A 22297-nucleotide genomic window follows, 5' to 3' on the forward strand; every position below is an offset into this window, starting at 1 on the left:
GGAGGTGACTTAGCAGGGAGAGTAGTGTAGGGGGCCCAGCAGAGGGGATTGGTCCTATGCTTTGCTGGTTTGTCTGTGATATGTTTGCAGTGTGGTCACTGGCTGGAACCCACTCCCGCTTCCCCAGGCAACAGACCAGCCCCACAGCATCCTCGCCCCATCGCAGGGAAGAACATGTTCACAGACCTGCACAAGGTCACTGAGCCAAGCCCAGATCTTTGAAGCAAATAGACTAAAGACAAAGCAGTGATTTGGGTACGAAGCTGCCCTGCCTAGGACCAGGGCTGGCACCATGTCCAGCCCATGCAGTGGAGACAGAATGGGCCCAGGGGCCTATAGTCCATGTGTCCTCAGGCACCTCCCTAGCCCGCCGAGCCTCAGCCCCTTCAACTGTGGCGGGAGCCAAGGAGATGACCCCAGGAGAGCTTCAGAGTTGGGCACACAGACTGGGTTCAGGGACCATTCCGGCTGCCCTGTTACCGACTCCAGCCAGGGGGGCCTGTGAGGCTGAAGGCACCCCTTTTGGGCCTGAGTCCTCAATGGCAGCGTCCTGGCTGATCTCCCAGGCTGTGGCCGGAGGGCAGGAGTCCGGCGCAGGAGTCCACCCGGGCTGGAGGCAGCTTTCAGCAGGTCAAGAGCGCCCTCTAGCGTTCCCGGCTGGGCACCAGAGCCCGCAGGATGGATGGTCATTGAATCATTCCCTTCGCCGTTGATCCATTCAGCAGGCATTTACTGCGTTCTCATTCTGTACGAGGCACTTCGGCATTTGGGATACAGTAGCAGGAAACGCATCCAGGGGTCCCTCCCCACTTGGAGCCTGTGGTTGAGTGGGAGAGAGAACAAAAAACCCCCACAAATTCCAGCTTCACTATGCCTCGTGGCCTCCTGTAACCCAGACCTGGCCTGGTGGGGGTCGGGGCACCGCCTTGAGGAAGGGAGGTGTGAGTCGAAGTCAAAAGGTGAAGAGGATGCTGATAAGTGGGGAGTTTCGGGGGGAACATCCAGAGAGAGGGTGCACCCAAGATGGGCCGGGATGGTAAGGGTGTAGGGGGAGGTGAGAAGCCCATGGCCCTGGAGCACCCAGCCTTGAGGAATTGTCCATCTCTTGTCCACTCTGGGGTTCCACTCCGGGTGGCTGGAAAAGGGGCCTACAGCCCTACCCAGCCAAGCTGAGAGCCCTCCCCGGGCTGGAGCCTGAGGCCTCATCTTCCCAGCCATATGTGCAGGTCCTGGGTACAGTTGAGCCAGGCGCTGCAAGGTGGAGGGTCTAACCTGAGAAGGACCAGGCTTAAACAAAATATTTGCAAACCCATCAGTCTGCCCCAGGAGCAGTGAGTTCCACATCACGGGGGGTGTGCAAGCCAAGGTTGCACATCCACCGGTCAGGAAGAGCATCTGTGGTGGGCACTGGAGCCTTGTGGATGGTCACTGTGGGAGGAGAGGTAGCAGAAGACAGAGCAGTGAGTCCATAAGTGAGAAACTGGAGGGGGCGGGAGCTGAGGAAGCCTCTTCAGAGGAGGTGACACGTGAATCCGGAAGGAGCCGCTTGGAAGGAAGAGGTTGCCCTTCAATGCCGGGCCGGGGGTACAGCTTTGCCCTGAGGGCAGTGGGTGAGGGTGTGCCGGGTGCTACAGCAGCCAGAGGAGGGGCAGTCAGCAGGAAGGGCACAGGGCTCGAGCAAAGCTTTGGGCTGGTATCCTGGCCTCTCCAAGCTCCAGATGTTCATCTGTGAAATGGGGATGATGAGGCTCCTGCCTGGCCGGCCTGTGGTCAGGGCCAGTGACATCTAGATAGGGAGGGAAGGGCCCACATCACTTCAGCTCCACTCCGTCCCCTGGCTTCATTTGCCCCAGGGCTGGCCCAGCACATCGCAGCTACTCTCATCAACCCAACCTCCCTCTGCTGCCCGCTGTGAGCCCAGATCCAGGGAGCCATTCCATCCACAGCACACTCCGTTTCCAGAGGAGGAAACGGGCTCCAGGGAAATTCAACAGCTCACTTCAAGGTCTACGGGGCAGGACATCGTCATCAGGATGTGCCCTGCTCCTTCACTGTGCAGGAAGGATGGGTATGTGGGGCAGTAGGCAGGGAGGCTGGCAGAGGCTGGCCCGGGGGGGTGGGAGGACTGGAGAGATGGACCTGAGCTAGAATTGCAGGTTCATGGGCTCACCGACGCTTGCAGCGGCCAGCAAGTGAGAAAATAGGTGAGGTTGGTTGGGCGCAGGAGAGCAGAGAAAACGGCAGGGCTTGGATCAGGGGCACCTGTCCCATCGGGGTGCAGTTCCGCCAATGCAGTCACCACTACCACATCTTCCACCATTTCCAGAGAAGCTGGAAATCCAAATTCTATAAAAAACTTTTGCATTTTTAAGGGTTTCAACCAGTTCTTTACCAGTGGGTGACAATTGTCTGTGGAAACCAAGGAAGGCCCACCCCACAGCCTAGGGGGCAGCTCTCAGGGAGGCTGGGAAACCACCCATGAGAGAGGCCCTGGCAGGCAAGGGTGGGGCAGGAGGGCAGAGCTTGGCCTGGGCATGGTCCAGGGGCCACAGGCGAGGCAGAGTGACTGCAGCCTCGGTGTGTGCTGTGAGCTGTCCTGGTCACGCTGTCTCCCTCTAGACCACCTCACAGAGTTAGGCCACGCTGTAGCAGTCACCCTTCTGTGACGGTCATGCTTCCAGTCAGCTGCTGCTCCTTCTCCAGATTTCCACCCCATCCATAGCTGGCACCAAAATGGGTTGATGGTGTGTTCCCCCAGACTTCCTTCCACCAGAACAGCCCGCTGTACCTGAGCTGGTGACCCGGGCAGCTCAGTCAGACACATCCCTGCCCGCCGGTCCCATCCTCCATCCTCCCTTACCCTGTGGGAGCCAAGCTTTTTCCTCTCTGCCACCCTGATGAGGAACAGTATTTTCTGATACCTGACAGGTAATCGTGTCTCTCCCCACCATTCACGGGCAAATGTGTCATTTCAGCAGGTATTTTGGGATCGGTTCAAAGGCACAGTGCTGTAAACACCACCTCTGCTAGCCATGATGTGTGACATGGACATACGTGTAATTACTTCCAGCACACTCGGGCATCACGGAGCAGGCCCTCTCCCCAGAATAGAAGCCAGCTGGTTTCACAGTCTCACAGCATCGTAGAGGTGAGAGGGCCCTGGGAGACTTTCTAGGGCAAGGATTACAGATCAGATGCCCTGGAGAGCTGGCGAGTCACTTCGCCATGGGCAGCGGGTTAGGTGTGAGACCACAGGGAAGGGTGGAGCCTGTGGGCCAGGGTCTACGAGATCTCCCAGCTTTTCAAGAAAAGCCCAAACTCTGGACGTTTATGTAAAAGGTTGCAATTTTTAAATGTTGTGACTAATTCATTTGGTTTGGGGTTCTTTGTTTTTTTGTTTGAGACAAAGTCTCGCTGTGTCACCCAGGCTGGAGTGTAATGGTGCCATCATAGCTCACTGCAGCCTCAACCTCCAGGGTTTAAGCAATCCTCCTCCTGCCTCAGCCTCCTGAGTAGCTGGAACTACAGGCATGTGCCACCACACCCAACTTTTTTTCTTTTCTTTTTTTTTTTTTTTTTTTTTAGAGATGGAGTCTCACTATGTTGCCCAGGCTGGTCTTAAACTCCTGAACCCAGGCGATTCTCCTACCTTGACCTTCCAAAGTGCGGGGATTACAGGCCTGAGTCATTATGCCCAGTCTGGGTTCTTTTAACTGCACGGATCAAATAAAACCTGGCTCCAGGAAAGACATTGCCCAGTTCCAGCCCCTCACGTCACAGATGAGCAGCACAGAGGGAGGCAGCCCCAGCAGGGCCAAGGAGCACCTGAGGGGCAAGTCTCTGGCCTTGGTGCAAGCTTTTGGGACCCCACCCAGCTGAAGCTCCTACAGTTTGCTGACTTGAGGTGCAGAGGTCACTACAGAGCCCACTCTACAAAGTGCCCTAGGTCCCAGGAAGAAGCGCTCCAGGAGGAACACTGTGCCACCCTCAGGGCACCAGCGACAGCTGGGCTGAACCTAACTGTGAGGGTCCTTTCTCCCTTTCCCTAGCACAAAGAATTTGAGTTTGGGAAATTGCTAAGCCCCGGACAGTCTTGCTGCAGCTCATATGTGTACAAAGAGCCTGGGCTGAGAAATCAGGACCATATGGTGCTGACCCGCCCTGAGGGGGGCTGCCCACCCACCCCTCCTCCACCAGCTGGGTCTAATGAGCTGGGAGGAGGCTCAGGGAAGCTTCACGCAGGAATGTGCACTTCCCAGGCTGGGACCCCAGGCCCCACCAGCCTTGTAATTTGATGAATTGTCAACATCTGGAGCATAATTACTAGGCCCTGGCCTGATAATCCTGGTAAGCCCTTCTTCCAGGGGCCTCGTCCTAGTGCATTTTGAGGGCTCCATTCCCTGACAGGAGCCGTCAGCATTAATTACAGCCAGAAAGCAAGACAGGCACCCAACTCTGGCCAATTTGATCGTTTACTCCTGTCTGCATCTAAACGCAGCCAGTTTATTGATTTGGTTCAGTTCAGCAGATGCTGGAGCCGATCTTGGGGAGGGCTGGGCCAGAGTCAGGAGGACAGGGCCAGCGCTGGACCTTTCCCTGACATAGAGCAAGAGGGTCAGCGCGGGCTTTTCCAAGACACTCCAGGGATGGAGCCACCATCCTCCACATCCCAAATGTACTTCACCGGGAAACCTCCCCTCTTCAGCCACACGGTTGTAGGACCACCAGGTTCAAATGCCTACTGCGTTAGCACCAGGCCAATTATACTGAGACAGCAGGGTTTGCTGCAGAGAAAGGGTTTAATGATTGCAGGGCACCCAGCAAGGAGATGGAGGAGACCCCAGGGCAGGGGGCTGAAATCAGCAGGATGTGGAGACTGCACTCCTCAGTGAATCAGCTCCCGTGGGATCCTTCAGACCGGCTGACTTTGTAGTTTCACTGGTGTGCAGGCTCTGAAAGAATATCTCAAAGGGAAAGGGTAGTTTTTCACATTCAAATTGCCATCTACAGAGCAGTTCAGGGGAACCATGACCCTGTAAGAGAACCTGCGATTCTGAGGCAGCTAGAAACCAGTTCCGAGGAAGGGGTCGGGAGCGTGCCGACCTCATGATGATGCCGAGTGGGCCGCCAAGCTTGGTTTATTTTTGTTCCTCCCCCTCCCTTCTTCCCTCTTTAATTGTATAAAGTTTATAGGGATGGTTTCAACACTTGTTAATATGCCTCAAAAGATGGCTCTATGAACCCGGCTTAGGAAATACTCAACAGGCCGAGGGAGGGAGAGAGCAAAGCCTCAACTTCACAGATGGCAGAGCTGGCGGCACTGTCCAGGGTCCTGCTGCTGGCCTCTTGGAAGGTCGCACACGGGTTGCTCCCAGCACTGCCCCCCAGGGCCAGGGCAAACCCTAATCCAGTGTCTGCTTGCCTGTGGGGCCTCGCGTCTTGCATTGGTCTGGGAAACAGAGGCCACTGACCTGGGACCCAACTTGAACTTGTTGTTTGAGAGGAGAATGGCATGACCTGCATTTCACAAATGAGGAAACCGAGGCTCGGGGACACTCCGGTCCCTGAGCAAGGCAAGGGACCGAGGCAGCACCAGGGCTGGGGGAGGGCTGCCCACCCGGTGTCCCAGGCCAGCTGGCCACCTGCTCATGTGCAGCCAGAGCTTTGTTTGTTTCTCACACATCCGGAAACATCCCGGAGCCCAGCTGATCTCCACGGCGAAAGAGTGATTTAAAGCAGAACCAAGGCTTGTGAATAGCTGTGGGGTTTCTCGGAGGGCAGAAGGCGTTGAAAACCTCTGGTGGATTCAAGGGCTTTGATCAGGCAGGGGAGCGAGCTGGATGGTCATGAGCATCTCCAGGCACAGTGTGGTGACATCCATAGATGAGGAACCTGAGGCTCGGAAGAGGGATTTGAACTGGGCCCTGCAAGGCTGAGCCCTGGCCTTTGCTCTGTGAGCTGCTGGTAAACCTCCCCAAGCTACTTTACTTTCCACTCTTTCTGTGGGAGATGCTGGGAGAGGAACAAGACAGCTGATGGCCGGTGCCCTATTGTCTGAGGCAGGGGAGGGCTGCCTGGATAGGAGAGACCCCCACCACCACCACCACCCAAGGCATGCCCCCGCCCAGTCTGGGGCTCTGCCCTTCCAGACTGCCCAGCTGCTCAGAATAGCCCTCATTCTGCTCAGAAGGACCTGCCTTGGGCTTCGATACTTGGACACTTGCCCTGCCATGCCTTTGTCCAGCCTGACCACGTCCCCACCCCACGCGTTCCATGGCTCCATTGAGACCAGCCCAGGCCCTTCCCTGAGGCACTTGTCCTCCTCTCTAGAGCACCCAGAGCCGGGCTCGGCCCCCGCTCCACCAGTAGAAACACCTGGTTTGTGGATGGTATGTACAGCCTCACGCCTCAATTGCTTTGCTATGGCTCAGCCAGGCACTGAGTCCATTAAGGCTGAATCCACTGAGCCCATTTCGGGGGTGGAAGGAGCACTGTCCTTTTAAAGACCCGCAAAGTAAAATGACGGCTCAGACAGCCCTTCAGGGAAGAAACCTGTTCCGCAGACTGTAACCCAGTGTTTCTCAAACTTACTCAGCCATGGAATCCCTGTCTCCAGGCAAGCCTGCAGGCCAGTGTGCTGTGGGGCACCAGTTTGGGAAAGGCATTCTGTAGGGTCCATCCCCTGGAGGTTCACAGCCCAGGGTCCCCCGGCCCAGAGGGCAGGCCCAACTTCCCCAGGACAGGAGGGGAGGTCAGAATCACATCCCCAAGCCAGGCAGGTGCATCTGACTCCAAAGCCAGGCTGTTCCTTCCCTGCCCACCTCAAGAGTCCCTTCCTCAGTGACCGCACCCACCCAGCAGCTTCTCCAAGGTCAGCCACTGCCCCTCACAGAGAGCTCGGGGGCCTGGGGACGGCTTTGTTGCCCAGGTGTCATCCTGGCTGTGGGTCGGCTCTGTCCCAGGGGCTGGCCCAGCCCGGTCTGCTCTGTCAGTTTTCACACAGGGAGCTTTGGTGCCGCTGCAGGCACTGGCTCAGCTTCCCAGAATTGGAATTGACTTCCCTTCAGCCCGCGGTGGGGGCTCCCAAGAGCACTGCGAACACCCATCCCTCTGCCTCTATTGGGAAGCTAGAAACTGAATTCACTCAAAAAACTCCCAGGGCTCTGTGATCACACATACAGGCAGGGCCTTTGATGTGAAAATTGGTTTTCTGTCACAGACGGGGCTTCTCACACATCAGAAAGAAGCCTTGGGGACCAAGGCTGCACCATCAGTGACACCCAGGAACAGTCCTGGGTTGGCAGAGGGCAGCGTCCAGCTCAGGAGGCAGGAGGCCTGTGGCCATAATAAGGTTCGGTTGGTGGACACTTCCAGAAACAGCTGGCAGCACTGAGATGCTCCCTTTGGGGTTGAGGCCAAGGGGACCGCCTGGGCTCCCTTCCACGGGCACTTCTAGAAAGGCAGAGCCCTGTGCTTGTGCGTTCTTCACATCCAGGGGACCGTGGGAGCAGGGAGGATTTCACAGAGGTATGCAAGGCCTAGAGCAGGAGAGAGTGGCCGGGAGGCCAGACAGTACCGTGGCAGGGGCCTGCAGTGCAGACAGGATGGAGACCCGGGGCCCAGACCCTTTCCATCTGCATGGCCCTAGGCAAGGTCTTCCCCTCACTGGGCCTGTTTCCTTCTCTGTAAGAGGGGGAGGATGACACCTACCTTACAGGGTTGCTGTGTGATTGAGACTGAGTGGGGGCCATGAAGAGCTCCTTGAAGAGACCCAGGAAGGACTGGTGCCCATGTGTGTGGGGTCGGGCCCAGGGGAGAAGTCCAGGGTGGGGATGCGTAATGGGACATGACCCTGAGGACACCCGGCAGGACCTGGGTCAGGGGATAGGGGAACAAGGGGCAGGGCCCAATTTAGTGTACTACCGAGGGCAGAGGCCTGGGGGTGTGGACCCCGGAATCAGGACAGCTGGAAACTGGCAAGAGGACACTGTCCAGCTAGGGCAGCTCCTGGGAGGCTCATGGCAAGGACTAGAACTACACCTGTGATGGGGCTGAGGCCCTGACCTGGGGCCCCCAGGGCCTGAACCCCCAAGGCTTTGGAATGCCCCCACTCCCTCTCCCCTGGGACCCCAGCTGTCCCCAGGCCATCACTCTGATGGCCAAACCCTCAGTGACCATGAGACTGGTGGCCAGAAGCACTTAGACACCAATTTTTAAGAACTGTCTGGTTTCCTACTGCCAGCAAGGCCCTGGCCACGAGCCCCACCTGGAGTAGCCACTCCCACACCATCTGGGAATGGGCAGATGGGCCATCTCCACACGAGGCCGTCTGGAGGTTGAGCCGGGGAAGCCAGCAGCTTACCTCCTACCTGGCAGGCACGGGGCCAGCTCCCAGCTGTGTCCAGAACCAGAGACCAGGAAAGTCTTCCCAGAGCAGGAGGCTGTCCCGGGGGATGAGCTGCCTGCTACCAGGTGGAGACGCGGGGAAGGCACTCCAGGCAAAGGGAACAGAGAGCCGAGGGATGAAGATGGAAAGGAAGCCAGAGATCTTGGGGACGGACAGGGGCACAGAGTGACCAAATGGCTGAAGCTGGCCCTAGCCACGGAGGACCCTGATGCTGGGCCCGGGAGTCCGTCCTCAGCCAGTGGAAGTCCAGAGAGGCAGGGACAACCTGAGCAGGGGCCACAGGTCAGGGGCCGACGAGAGGCACTGAGACCAGCACAGCCCCTCTGCTCCTCCACCACCTACAGGGTCCCCCATCCCGCCTTGGCCAGGCTGCTCTCTTTTGCCTACGGTGCCCTCCCCCACCCTCACACACACACTTGTTAGGTCCACATACCCCAACGTTACTGTCCCCACAATGTGTCTTCCCGGCTAGGGGCTGACAGAGCCTCCACCTCTCCTCCTTCCCTTTCTACTATGCAGTGCACGCATTTGCGGCATTATCATTCTTGCCGTACTTCCTTGGTTTGACTTCACACACGTTTTCCCAGGCACATGCTGCCTGCCAGGCCCCACCCAGTAACAGGCACAGGGATTAGACCCTTTTCCCGACTCCACAGAGGAAGAGTTGTGTATACCCCACATTAACAATAGGTCATGTCACATGGGACAGAATATACATGGTGGGAACAGGGACAGATGGCCTGACTCTGGGAAGGAGGAAACCCTAGAAGCCTTCCTGGAAGAGGAGGTAACTGAGCTGAAGATGGACAAAGAAGGGAAGGATGGCAGTGAGTGTGTGCAAAGGTTCAGAAGTGTGGAGCTGTGTGCGTCATTGCTGCAGCCAACAGTGAAGTGTATGTGGGGGTGAGGGGACCGTGGTGAGGAGGAAGAGGGGACTGACAGAGACCAGGCATCCCTGGTCCCAGAGTCCCTTCCAGCTGGATTCCTCCCCACTCCCACACAGAGGGGAGCTAGGCGAGGCTTTGTTGAGTGGGTGGTAGGTGGACAGGGGAAGGGGTGTCCGGCACAGGCTGCTGTGCAGCTGGTCCTCTGCAGACTTTGCAGGGGGCCTGGAGGTCCCTGAGTGCCCCCACTCTCTGGACCCGCCCTGGTGTGATTTGGCTTTTCTCTGGCTTTATTTTGTCTGCAAAGGCTGCAGCAATGTGGGAAGTTGAAAGAGCTTTGAAGACTGCCAGTTACAAATGACAGGAACTCAATTCAAGCTGACTTAATGAAGGCAAAACAAAAGCATTGATTAGCTCAAACTGGTGTGTGCAGGGGTAGTTTCAGCTTCAGGCCCTCGACCCTGTCTTTCTTTCTGCCTCTCAGCTCTGCTTTCCTCCCTGTTGGCTTATTCTCAAGCCATGTGGTGGTCCCTGGGAGCTCCAGGCTTAGCCCCATCAGAAGAAAAGAGCCCTTTTCCCCTAAAGCCCCACCATTAGGTCCCAGGCAGGATGCTCATGGCTCGCCTTGGATCCCAGGCTCATCGCTGACCCCGTCACCCTGGCGGAGGGAATGTGGTCACGTGCCCACCCCAGCAGCCCACCCAGACCCCATGGGTTGAGATGGGGGGTGGTCTTTAGAGAAGAACTGGGCTCTCTTGTCAGAGGAGGGATTCCAGGCAGCAGACCACACACAGATGCCTTCCCCTCCCTCAGCCCCAGGCCGCATGGACTGAACCCAGACCTGGGGCTCCCATAGGCTTTGTTTTCTTGTCGCTGAATAATGCACCTGGGTCATAAGACGTGGAGGAAGTGCCATCCCCGTGTGTAACCTGTGTTCTCTCTCTCTCGTTTTCCAGGGACCCCTGGGTTTGGATGGCAAGCCCGTAAGTGATGACAGGGCAATTCCAGGGTATCCTGGGCTGGGGCTGCCACCATGGGGCTGGGAGTGACCACCAGGCACTGGAGGGAAGCAGCCACTGGAACTTGGTTCAGCAGAGAGAGAAGCCTTTTGGGTGTCAGACTTGAGTTCAAATCTAGCTCCACTACCTGCTGACGGTGACCAGGGGAGGCCTCCTCACCTCCCAAGCCTGAGGCTTCTTGTCTGTCAAGTGGGCACATGTACCCCTCTCTCCTAGGGATGCTGCAGACCTATGGAGAACTGTGGGCAGCACAGTCCCTGGGGTCTAGTCAGCCCTCAAAGCATGCAAGCCCCTTCCAGCAGACACAGGCACAGTGTCCTCGCTACATTCTCAAGACTGCCCTGGTGGGCATCAAGCTGAGTTCTCAACATCTGGGCCAGGAGCCTGTGGTCACAGGCAATCCTCAGCAGAAACAGCAGGGAGACATGAGCACAATTAAATAAGTAATTTGAGGTGGATGGGTGGATGGGCGAGTGGGTAGATATATAGATAGATGCATGGATGGATGGATGATGACTGGATAGATGGATGGATGGATTGGTGGGTGGTTGGATGGATAGTGGATGAATGGGTGGATGGGTGGGTGGGTGGGTGGATGGATGGATGGATGGGTGGTTGGGTGGATAGTGGATGAATGTGTGGATGGGTAGGTGGGTGGGTGGGTGGATGGATGGATGGATAGTGGATGAATGGGTGGATGGGTAGGTGCGTGGGTGGATGGATGGATGGATGGATGGTTGGATGGATGGATGGATTGGTGGGTGGTTGGATGGATAGTGGATGAATGGGTGGATGGGTAGGTGGGTGGGTGGGTGGGTGGATGGATGGATGGATGGATGGATGGATGGATGGATGGATTGGTGGGTGGTTGGATAGATAGTGGATGAAAGGGTGGGTGGGTGGGTGGATGGATGGATGGATGGATTGGTGGGTGGTTGGATGGATAGTGGATGAATGGGTGGATGGGTAGGTGGGTGGGTGGATGGATGGATGGATGGATGGATGAATGAATTGGTGAGTGGATGGGTAGATGGATGGATGGATGGATGGATGGATGGATGGATGGATGACTCATACAGGGATGGACAGTTGGAGCCCATACTCCAAGGAGCTGCTACCATTAAAGAAGAGAATGCTGGCCGGGCGCGGTGGCTCAAGCCTGTAATCCCAGCACTTTGGGAGGCCGAGACGGGCGGATCATGAGGTCAGGAGATCGAGACCATCCTGGCTAATACGGTGAAACCCCGTCTCTACTAAAAAATACAAAAAACTAGCCGGGCGACGAGGCGGGTGCCTGTAGTCCCAGCTACTCGGGAGGCTGAGACAGGAGAATGGCGTGAACCCGGGAGGTGGAGCTTGCAGTGAGCCGAGAGCCGGCCACTGCACTCCAGCCTGGGCAGCAGAGCAAGACTCCGTCTCAAAAAAAAAAAAAAAAAAAAAGAGAATGCTTTTTTTTTTTTTTTTTAAGAAATAAGGAAGAAAAAAGAAGAGAATGCCTCTGGAGAGAGAATCTCTCTACTGCCTGCTTCTCAGATTCCAGAAAGATGGCTTGTTGTCAGTGGTCTCCCACTGACAACGACAGGGTGGGAGCTGAGCAGTGGGGGACCATGTGTGCTCTCTGGGAGGAGTGGCCAGTGCATGCGCCCCTTTCTCTGCTGCAAGGATGCCAGTGGGCCCTTGCTGGTCACCCCCATATCCCTCATGCTGAGGACCGAGGTGTGGAGCTTCCTTGGGCCAGCCAGGGCAGCTCTCACTGATGCTGACAGCTCGTGTGTAATTTTCCACTTAGCCGCCCAAAGTTCTGCTCAGCATCACGGGCCCTTCTGCCCTCAGAGGTACAGGGAAGCCAGAAGGGGAGCGAGCCTAGGCCCCTCACTCAGGCCTGTTCTTTCTCCACTTTCCTTCTCCAGGGACTTCCAGGCCCGAAAGGGGAAAAGGTAAGTGAAACCAGAGGCTCTGCAGATGCAGTAGGCAGGCGAAGAATCCCAGAAACCTCCCTCGGAACCGCAGTTCCAGTGTGCCCTCGAGCACCTCACAGCCCCTCCTGGAGCCTCAGTTTCCCCATCTGTAGAGTGGGAATCACAGTGCCTACCTTCTAAAAGGGTGACAAGGCTTATACTTGACAATACAGAGAGTTGAGTCTGAGTTCTCCTGGGACCAAAACATAACCAAACTCGGAGGCCCAGTGTTCCCAGAATGACAAGTGTCCAGAGGACTTCATGGTGAAGGGGGGTGCCAGGAGGGCTGGGGGATTGAACCATGACTGTTAACGGTATTCTCTGTGGGAAGGGCACCCCTCAGGAAGACATGGCAGAGAGCTATCTCTGCGGCCCCTTGGGAGGAGGGCTTCCCTGGCATCAGGCACTAAAGCCCCCTAGAAACCAGGGACCAAGTGCTTCAGAAGGGGACAGAAGAGATCTGTGTTACCCACGGTAAAATCAGGGGAGGGGTCAGAGCAGGCCTAGATGTGCCAGGGCCAGCTGGGTGCTCCCACGGCTGGACCACGTCCACCCCCCACGCGGAATTTGGAAATGGGAGGTGAGAGCCGTAGATGGGCCCTGCTGTGATTCGGCAGCTCAGGCCAGGGCAGGCAGGGTTCCCACCCAACCACCAGGGCTGAGGGAGCCGTGGGGAGGCATGGGAGCTGGTGTTCAGAACCTCAGCTTTGCATTCCAGCTCCACCACCAACTGTGTGGCTTTGGCCAAGTTGCTGGGCTCTGTGGGCCTCAGTTTCCCCATCTGTAAATTAAGACCAATCTCACAGAGCCACAGGAGAGATTGCATGAGGTCATGGTCTCAATGTTCTTGCCAATGATGAGAGACTAGTGCAGTTGGCAGGTGGCCTGATTGCCTTCCCGCTGGCCTTGGCTGATGCCACCATGTCGTAGAAGTGATTCCATCAGGGGCTTTGAAACCAGAGAGAATTGGTGTCTTGGTGTCTATTGCTACTTAATGCACTGCCCCAAAACTTGGTTGTGTAAAGCAGCATTTACTCATTAGCATCCCTTCCAGAGGACACAGTGGGAGGGGCTGTCTCTGCTCCACAATATCCGGGGCCTCGAATGGCTGGGGCTGCCCTGAGATAAGGGAACACCTGCCTTCAAGCCCCGGATCCGCTAGCTGTGTGACCTTGAGCAGGTTAAGTGGCCTCACTGTGTTTGCTTCCTCATTGGAAATGGAAATAAAAATAGAGCCTGCCTGCTATTTTTGTTAGAATTAAGTCATACCATGTCTATGAAGCACTGGGCACAGATGCTCAATGGGAAATGATAAGAAATGATGAAAGCAGTGGTGATACCTCTCCATGTCTTTTGTTCCTAGGGTGCACCAGGAGACTTTGGCCCCCGGGTAAGAACCAGGCATGACCTCCCTCACTGCCCATGTGGTTTGTTTGACTTAATAATTAGGCATAACTGGCGCTGCTTCTGGGTCCTGGCTCCCTGCAGCTCATCACAGAAAGGCCAAGAGGCCCCTTCCCCACCCATAGCACCGGTGGAAGCCCCCAGGGACCTGGGTCATGGGGCTGCCACTTCTTGCGCAAGTGGGTGTCTCTGGAAGATGTCCAGGTCTCCATGCTTACCACTGTGGATGCCGAACAGTGGGGCTGGCACATGACCCAGACTGGAGACTGAGGACAGCTGGCACCCCAAAAAGAGGGAAGGCTCTGGGGTCAGCAGAACTGAGCTCAAAGCTCAGCTCTGCCACCTGCCAGCTGAGTGACCCTGATCAAGTCACTTTGCTCCCTGAGACTCAGTTTTTTCAACTGTGAATGGGAGGACAGCCCCCACCCCAAGAGGTTGTTGTGGGAATGAAAAGGTAGTGGGAGCAGCAGTGCAGAGAGCGAGGCTGCAGCTTGTGGTCAGGGCTGGCTGGCCTGGCGCCTGCTTCGTACCTCTGTGGCCCTGAGCTGTGAGCAGGAGCAAGGAAGGGGGCTGGCCAGGCCAAGCCCCACAGACACAGCTGCTCTGTGCCAGCCACATAAAGCTGGTGAGATTGTTCTGCAGTCAAAGAAAGGGTCTCATGCTGAGTTTTAGCTGCTGAGAAAAATCCTTCCGCTTGCTTCCTGGTGGGTGTGTAGAGCTGATAATCCAAAGGGGATGCCCTCTCCTCAACAGACTAGAAGTCCTGAGGCCCAGAGGTCATGGAAGAGTGGATCTCCTCCCAAGCCCCCAACCCTCTTCATGGATACCTTCCCTATGTTCCCAGTGTCCCAGTCATCGGGAACATCGCCCCCCAACACACACACACACACACACGTGCACACACAAAGTTTAGTGGCTTAATGGCCGGGCACAGTGACTTGTGCCTGTAATCCTAGCACTTTGGGAGGTCGAGGCAGGTGGATCACTTGAGGTCAGGAGTTCAAGACCAGCCTAACCAACATGGTGAAACCCTGTCTCTACTAAAAATACAAAAATTAGCAGGGTATGGAGATGGGCGCCTGTGGTCCCAGCTACTCGGGAGGCTGAGGCAAGGGAATTGTTTGAACCTGGGAGGCAGAGGTTGCAGTGAGACGAGGTGGCACCACAGCACTCCAGCCTAGGCGACAGAGCGAGACTGTCTCCAAAAAAAAAAAAAAATGTTAAATAGTGGCTTGGCCGGGCGCGGTGGCTCAAGCCTGTAATCCCAGCACTTTGGGAGGCCGAGACGGGCGGATCACGAGGTCAGGAGATCAAGACCATCCTGGCTAACATGGTGAAACCCCGTCTCTACTAAAAATACAAAAAACTAGCCGGGCGACCTGGCGGGCGCCTGTAGTCCCAGCTACTCGGGAGGCTGAGGCAGGAGAATGGCGTGAACCCGGGAGGCGGAGCTTGCAGTGAGCTGAGATCCGGCCACTGCACTCCAGCCTGGGTGACAGAGCGAGACTCCGTCTCAAAAAAAAAAAAAAAAAAAAAAAAAAAAAATAGTGGCTTAAGACTCCAATTGCCATTCTCTCTCATGGCCCCTGGGTTAGGGTTAGGCTGTCTCGAGAGGCTGTCGGCAGCCAGGCCGGGAGCCGGTCCCAGGCCGGGGGTGACGTGGATGCTGGTGGGTGTTCCACTGGTAAGCGGCCCTCCTTGGAGAAGGAGTCTGCACACCTGATCACCTAATTGCCTTTCTCTGGGCTTGGTTAAGTGGCTTTGCCTCCAGGTTTCAAAAAGCCTTGTGGTTTTTCAAATCACCTTTCTGCCTTTCTGACCACACAACCTGTCTGCTGACTAGATGGTTTTCCCACGGCTCAATCCGGGCTTTATAAGTAGAGACCATCACCTGTACAATCGCCGGATCCTCAAGGTAGACTGCCTGAGTGGGGGTCTGGGCCTGATGACTTGCTGTGTTACCCCCAACTCACCCCAGTTTGCAGGGTTAGACCTCAGCCATCCAACCCCTGAGGGAGAAGCAGGCGGACTGGCCGGGAAAGAGCCTAAGACCCTCTCCCAGGACCTGCTCCAGTGTCAGGCCCATTTTCTGTCTTAATAAGGAGAGTCCAGGCCAGTAGTTCCCAGCCTGAGGGCCTTTATAAAAGGAACAGCAGGGAGCTAAGGGGGTGTCTTCAAATTCTTCCTGATTCAGTGCAGATTAAAACAGGAATTACCTGTCACCATCACCACCCATGCCTGGTGACCTAACCAAGCTGACAGTTTTCTTCCCTTTTGGCTGGAGCTATAACATTTTGATCAGGACCCTGGCCATGCCAGACCGAGAGGAAGACCTGAGTGGCGGGTGTTGAGAACTTGTGCTGATTTTTTAATTGGGAAAGCAAGTGAATTTGTGTTAAGTGCAGTTTGCTAGAGAGGTGAGCTATTTCAGATCAGGGAACATCTGTGGATGAAAAGAAGTGTCTCAAAGGGACCTCTTGCCTTGGCAGTGAGAGGAGGCTCCGCCTTCCCTAGCTCTGTAACCTTGGGCAACTGACCCTCTGACCCCCAACCCCAGCCATTCCATCTGTAAAGTGGGACAATAACAGTGCCCTGGCCAATTCATTGCAAAGGTTGAATAAGATCATGTTCGGCCAGGTGTGGTGGCTCACGCCTGTAATCCCAGCACTTTGGGAGGCCAAGGCAGGCAGATCACTTGAGGTCAGGAGTTCAAAACCAGCCTGGCCAACATGGTGAAACTCCGTCTGTACTAAAAATACAAATAATAATAGTAATCCCACCTACTCGGGAAGCTAAGGCAGGAGAATCGCTTGAACCCGGGAGGTGGAGGTTGCAGTGAGCCAAGATTGTGCCACTGCACTCCAGCCTGGGCAACAGAGCTAGAGACTCTGTCTCCAAAAAAAAAAAAAAAAAAAAAAATCATCTTCAGGATATCCTTGCTAGCTCAGTGCTAGGTCTTCCTTTCTTTGTTACAAGAAGGTTGGGAGCCACTGGCACCATGACGTGGGTGTACTCCATTCCTGTGGCTCCAGCCTGTGCCAGTGCAGGGTGGGCCCTGCTGGGGCAGTGGGTAGGTGCCAGTCACAGTGGTCTTCCTCCCTCTCGGGTCGGGCTGTGAGGTGGGGCTCTGGCTGCCTGAGGTCTGACCCAGTGCTAACATCAAGTTCTCAAGTTGGGGATTTAGTGCTGCATGAGAGAAACTGCGTGGCCCTTCATCATCCTTTTTTTTTTTTTTTAACTTTTATTTTGAGATAATTGTAGATGTACATGTAATTGTAGTAAATAACATCTGTGTACCCTTCATCCATTCTCCCCCAGTGGTGACATCTTGCATCTCTGAGTACAATCTCACAACAGGAAATTGGCATTGATACAATCCACCAACCTTATTCAGATGCCCCCAGCTGCATACACACTCGTTTGTGTGTTTAGTTCTGTGCAATTTTAACACACTTGTAGATTTATGTAAAGCATACAAAGGTCCCTCAAGCTATTCTTTTGTAGTTACAATCACCTTCATCCCCCCATCCCTAATGCCTGACAACCATTATGGGTTCTCCATCTCTATAACGTTGCCATTTCAAGAGTGTTACGTAGATACAACCACACCGTATTAAGCTTTTGAGATGGACTGTTTCACTCAGCATAATTCTCCTGAGATGCATCTGAGGTGTTGCATGTATCGTGGCCTGTTCCTCTGGGTTGATTATTGAGTTGTGTTCCATGACGTGGACGTACCCCAGCTCCTTAACCTTCCACCTACTGAAGGACTTTTGGATTGGTTTCCAGTTTGGGGCTGTTACTAACCAGGCAGCTGTGAACAAGGAAAAATGCCCAAGAGAGTGCCTCCATACTTCAAATGAAGCAAGAGTTGACCAAAAAAAAAAAAAAAGGTTCTCCAGGAAGGTCCTTCAGGAGATACTCAGGCCCCACTCTAGAGAAAAGAAGAGGCAGCTGGACACGCATGTTTCCCCCCATATGCAGCATGTGCCATCTCTCTCCTAAACACTGGATCTGGGCTTCAGGTGCTGAAGAGCTGGCACGTTCCTTGGCCTGTAAAAGGTCCTGTAGGGCCTCTGATACCAAAGTATGGGGACCTGTTCCTTCGTGCAGTCCCCAGTAAGTGGCAAGAGGCCTAGTCACAAAGTCCTCCCCTTTGAGCCTGCCCCAAGGGCTGGGAAAGGGGATGGCATGGGGCTGCCCATCTGAGGGTTTCTCTCTGGAGGCTGGACCCCCTCCCCCTCAGAGTCATGCCAAGCCCCATCTCTTTCAGGGAGACCAAGGACAAGATGGAGCTGCTGGGCCTCCGGGGCCCCCTGGACCTCCTGGGACCCGGGGCCCTCCTGGCGACACCGGGAAGGACGGCCCCAGGGGAGCACAAGGCCCAGCGGTAAGAGAGGGCCTGGAGCTTGGCCACCCAGAACTTGACCAAAACCCCAAATCTGGATTCCAGAGCCAGCCCCATCCCCATTTTTGTCTCTAGTGCAGACCCCATGCCAGCCTTAACCCCAATCCAGACACTGAACCTGGGCCCAAACTTAACTCCAACCAAGATCCAACCTCAATTCAGATCCTGACCCTGACCCCAGACCCAAACCCAGGCCTAACCTCAACCCAGACCCTTATCCCATTCAAACCTTAAATCTGACGCTAACTGGGTCTCTGATCCCAATCAAGACCTTGACCTCAAACTCATTCCCAAATCCTGGTCTACACGCCCAATTCAGACCCTAACTCTGACCCTTACAGACTCGGACACTGACCAAACCAACTCTAACCTCAAATAGACCCAGACACCCTAAGCTGACCTTAGTTGCAATCCCAGTCCCAATCCTGACTCAACCCTGAGCCGGAGACCCTTCTGGGGACACTGTCTCTGCAGACCTTTATCAGCCCCTCCCCTCGAGCTCCCCAATATAGTATCTCAGCCTCAGCTTTCCTCCCAAGTGTCTCCAAAGCCTGGAGGCCAGGCCCCATCCTACTACCCCTTTCCCTAACCCAGAAACCCCAGCCTGCCCTTCCCTCCAGTGTGGAGCCCACACCACCACCAGACTGCCACCAGGGTCCCCCCGAGTCAGATGGATCCCCCACCAAACTGCCACCAGCTTCCCCCAGGACAGCTACTCAGTTGGCTCATCCATTACTTGTCACGCCAGGCCAGTGGCTCCCCCAGCCTAACATTCTCTTCTGTGGAGTGGGGACAATGATACTCGCTCTTCAGGTTTGGCAAGGATGAAATGAGACAATGTACTTAGAGCCACAGCCCAGGGTCTGGCCTGAGATTTGGGCTCAGTTCAGTGTGACAACCTGCATCCCTCACCACTGTCCCCTCACACGTCCGCAGGGCCCCAAAGGAGAGCCTGGACAAGACGGCGAGATGGTCAGTATCCAGGGCATTCCAGAGGCCTGGGCTGGCAGGACTGTGGTTCCCAGACCTGGAAGCCCTTTTCTCACACACGCTGACAGCAGGGTCACGCGCACGTGTGTGTGTGTGCACGCCTCTGCATGTACATGTCTGCATGTGTGTGCACCCCTGTGCACCTGCCCCTCCACCCACCCTGGGGAAATGGCCAGGCGAGACACCAGTCGGGGGGAATTCCAGGAGCCCCACATTCCTGTGTGGAGGCTGTGGTCCACTTGCCACCGCCTGAGCCCTAATGCAGAAGCTGTCCCAGGCGTGAGGAGTTCAGGCCTAGGGTGGGCAGCTCCAGCCTGCTTCTGGCGGCAGCCCTGCCTCCTGCTCTCTGGGATTGGAGTCACCTTTTACAAAGCCAGGATGCTGAGAAGGACAGGCCCAGGATCAGCCTCTAGTATGACATTTAACACCTTCTCTTCTCTTGTTCCAGGGCCCGAAGGGACCCCCAGGGCCCAAGGTGAGTGCTCCTCATTCCCCATGCCCCTCCCCGGATCTGGTGGGATGGATTCGCCCACCACCACCTCCTTTCTCTTCCCCGCCCCCCCCCCCCCCCCCCCCCCCCCCCCGCCAACGAAGCCAAGGCAGTAGGGTCGGGAGACCAAATTCCCAGACCATGGGCAAGTTACTGCATCTCTCTGGGCCTCAGTTTACTCATCCGTTAACTGGAGGCACAGTAAACCTTTCCTGCCTTTTTCACACTGAGTTGCGAGAGTTGAATCATAAAACACATTAGCTTTTTGGCTTCAAATAGATTTTCCTTCTTTTTTATTTTTTATTATTTTGAGGCAGAGCCTCACTGTCACCCAGGCTGCAGTGCAGTGGCACGATCACAGCTCACTGCGACCTCCACCTTCTGGGTTCAAACAATTCTCCTGCCTCAGCCTCCTGAGTAGCTTGGTCTACAGATGTGCGCCACCACACCATGCTTATTTTTTATATTTTTAGGAGAGGCGGGGGTTTCACTGTGTTGGCCAGGCTAGTCTCGAACTCCTGACCTCAGGTTATCCGTCCACCTTGGCCTCCCAAAGTGCTGGGATCACAGGTGTGAGCCACCGCACCTGGCCCAAATAGATTTTATTTTTAGAACATTTTTTGTTTCACAACAGAACTAAACAGAAAGTACAGAGTTTCCATATCCCCCTGCCCCAGCCCATGCCCCCGCTCGCCCGCTATGAGCACCCCCACTTGTTAGAGATGATTTGCCTGCATGGACAGATCACCATCACCCAGATGCCATAATTCACATTAGGGTTCACTCTTGCTGTGGTACTCTCTGGATTTCGACAAATGTGTGTTGACAAGTATCCACCACTGTGGTGTCATGGAGTATTTACCCTGCCCTAAACACTCTCTGTTCTCTGCCTATTCCTCCCTCGTTCTCCCTAGCCCCTGATACCACTGATCTTTTTTTTTTTTTTTTTTTTTTTTTTTGAGTTGAAGTCTCGCTCTTGTTGCCCAGGCCGGAGTGCAATGGCATGATCTCGGCTCACTGCAACCTCCACCTCCTGGTTTCAAGCAATTCTCCTGCCTCAGCCTCTCAAGTAGCTGGGATTACAGGCGTCCCCCTCCATGCCTGGCTAATTTTGTATTTTCAGCAGAGATGGGGTTCCACCATGTTGGTCAGGCTGGCCTCGAACTTCTGACCTCAGGTGATCCACCCACCTCAGCCTCCCAAAGTGCTGGGATTACAGGTGTGAGCCACCGTGCTCGGCCACTGATCTCTTTTCACTGTCTCCATAGTTTTGCTTTTCCCAGAGTGTCATCTAGCTGGAATCAGACCGTGTGTGGCTTTTTTGATTGGCCTGTTTTACTTAGTAATACACATTGACCTTTCATCCATGTCTTCTCATTCCTTTTTACCACTGACTGATAGTCCATGTCTGAGTTTATTATTTATTTAATGATAAGCCACAGTTTATTTACCTATGCACTCACCTACTGAAGGACATGTTGGCTGCTGCCAGGTTTTGGCAATTTGGAGTAAAGCTGACGTTGGCATCCATGTGCAGGTTTTCATGTGGACGTAGTTCTCCACGTGTTCTCCACGTGTTAGCGGATCCGGCCCCCTGCAGATGCCAGCTCTTTCATCTTTGCCCTCTTTGGGGAGGATGTGAGTGGGGAGGAGGGCTCTGGTCCTCCCTGACGGAAACGGAGCCTCTGGCCTGTGGAGGAAGGATGGGAAAGCTGCTTAGCCAGTGCCTCATCCCCCAAAACCCTCTGAGACTGCAGGAGTCACCTCCCTGCTTTGAAGAACAGTGCCTTGCCCAGGGTCGTTGAGCTTGGGAGCAAGCGGCTTAGAAGTGGAATTCAAGACTGTCCGCCCCAGCTCTCTGAAGCACTCAGGGGTCTCTGGGCTGGCCCTGGGCATGGGTCATTCTACCCGAGGAACAAGAGGCCTGGGGTCCGGGCCACACTCCTACGACTCTCACGTTGCTCTTGAACCCCCCGTTGCCTCCCCCAGGGTGAGCCTGGAGTACCTGGAAAGAAGGTGAGAGGGGCCGATGGAGGAGCATCCGGGTCAGTGTTGGGAAGCGGCTGGAGAGAAGGGCAGGGGCTGGGATGGGGATGGGGATGGGGACGGGGACGGCATGGGGTGGGGTGGGAGCCAACCCACAGGGAAAGTGGCCTTCTTTTCCCCAGACCTGAGCCCTCACTGCGGGTGGCTGCCCTGTCCTCGCTCTCCGTGAGGCCAGAATTCATTTTACTCATTCATTTATTCACTCACTCATTCTTTCCCTTCCTCAAACACATCAAAATCATGCCCACTTCAGGGCCAAGCACACTAGTTCTCAAAGTGTGGTCCTGGGACCCACCCCAGACCCACTGAATCAGAGACTCTGGGATGGGGCCAGAGTTGGTTTGACCAGCCCCTGGTGCCATGATGTGAGCTCAAGCTTAAACCACTGAATGAGTGTTATCCTCTCCAGCCTCTTCTCCTGGGCCAGCCTCCTCCTTCACCTCATTCAGGTATCAGCAAAACCCTCCCCCAAGGCCAGCAGGCGCACTGGCTCACACCTGCAATCCCAGCACTTTAGGGGACCAAGACAGAAGGATCACTTGAGATCAGGACTTTAAGACCAGCCTGGACAACATGGCAAAACTCCATCTCTACTAAAAATCCAAAAATAAATTAGCCAGGCGTGGTCACAGGCGGCTGTAGTCCCAGCTACTCTGGAGGCTAAGGCTGGAGAATCACTTGAACCCGGGAA

The 22297-nt window shown here is 55.3% G+C and overlaps 1 protein-coding gene across 5 annotated transcripts in view; it reads left to right on the forward strand.

Annotated features, from left to right (window-relative positions):
• The window catches only part of COL23A1 (collagen type XXIII alpha 1 chain), a 353238-nt gene that overhangs the window by 310008 nt on the left and 20933 nt on the right, over window positions 1-22297 (forward strand). For 3 of the 5 annotated variants that reach the window (XM_030926647.1, XM_010361876.2, XM_030926649.1), the window contains 7 exons: window positions 10248-10274; window positions 12221-12247; window positions 13632-13658; window positions 17946-18062; window positions 19017-19052; window positions 19519-19545; window positions 21550-21576. In XM_030926647.1, the coding sequence (XP_030782507.1) occupies window positions 10248-10274; window positions 12221-12247; window positions 13632-13658; window positions 17946-18062; window positions 19017-19052; window positions 19519-19545; window positions 21550-21576 (288 nt within the window). Of the gene's footprint in view, window positions 1-10247; window positions 10275-12220; window positions 12248-13631; window positions 13659-15515; window positions 15588-17945; window positions 18063-19016; window positions 19053-19518; window positions 19546-21549; window positions 21577-22297 lie in introns of all 5 variants that reach the window. The other 2 variants (XM_030926648.1, XM_030926650.1) reach the window with 2 other exon arrangements.

Source organism: Rhinopithecus roxellana, chromosome 3 (assembly GCF_007565055.1).
Source record: "Rhinopithecus roxellana isolate Shanxi Qingling chromosome 3, ASM756505v1, whole genome shotgun sequence".
NCBI classification, from domain to species: domain Eukaryota; kingdom Metazoa; phylum Chordata; class Mammalia; order Primates; family Cercopithecidae; genus Rhinopithecus; species Rhinopithecus roxellana.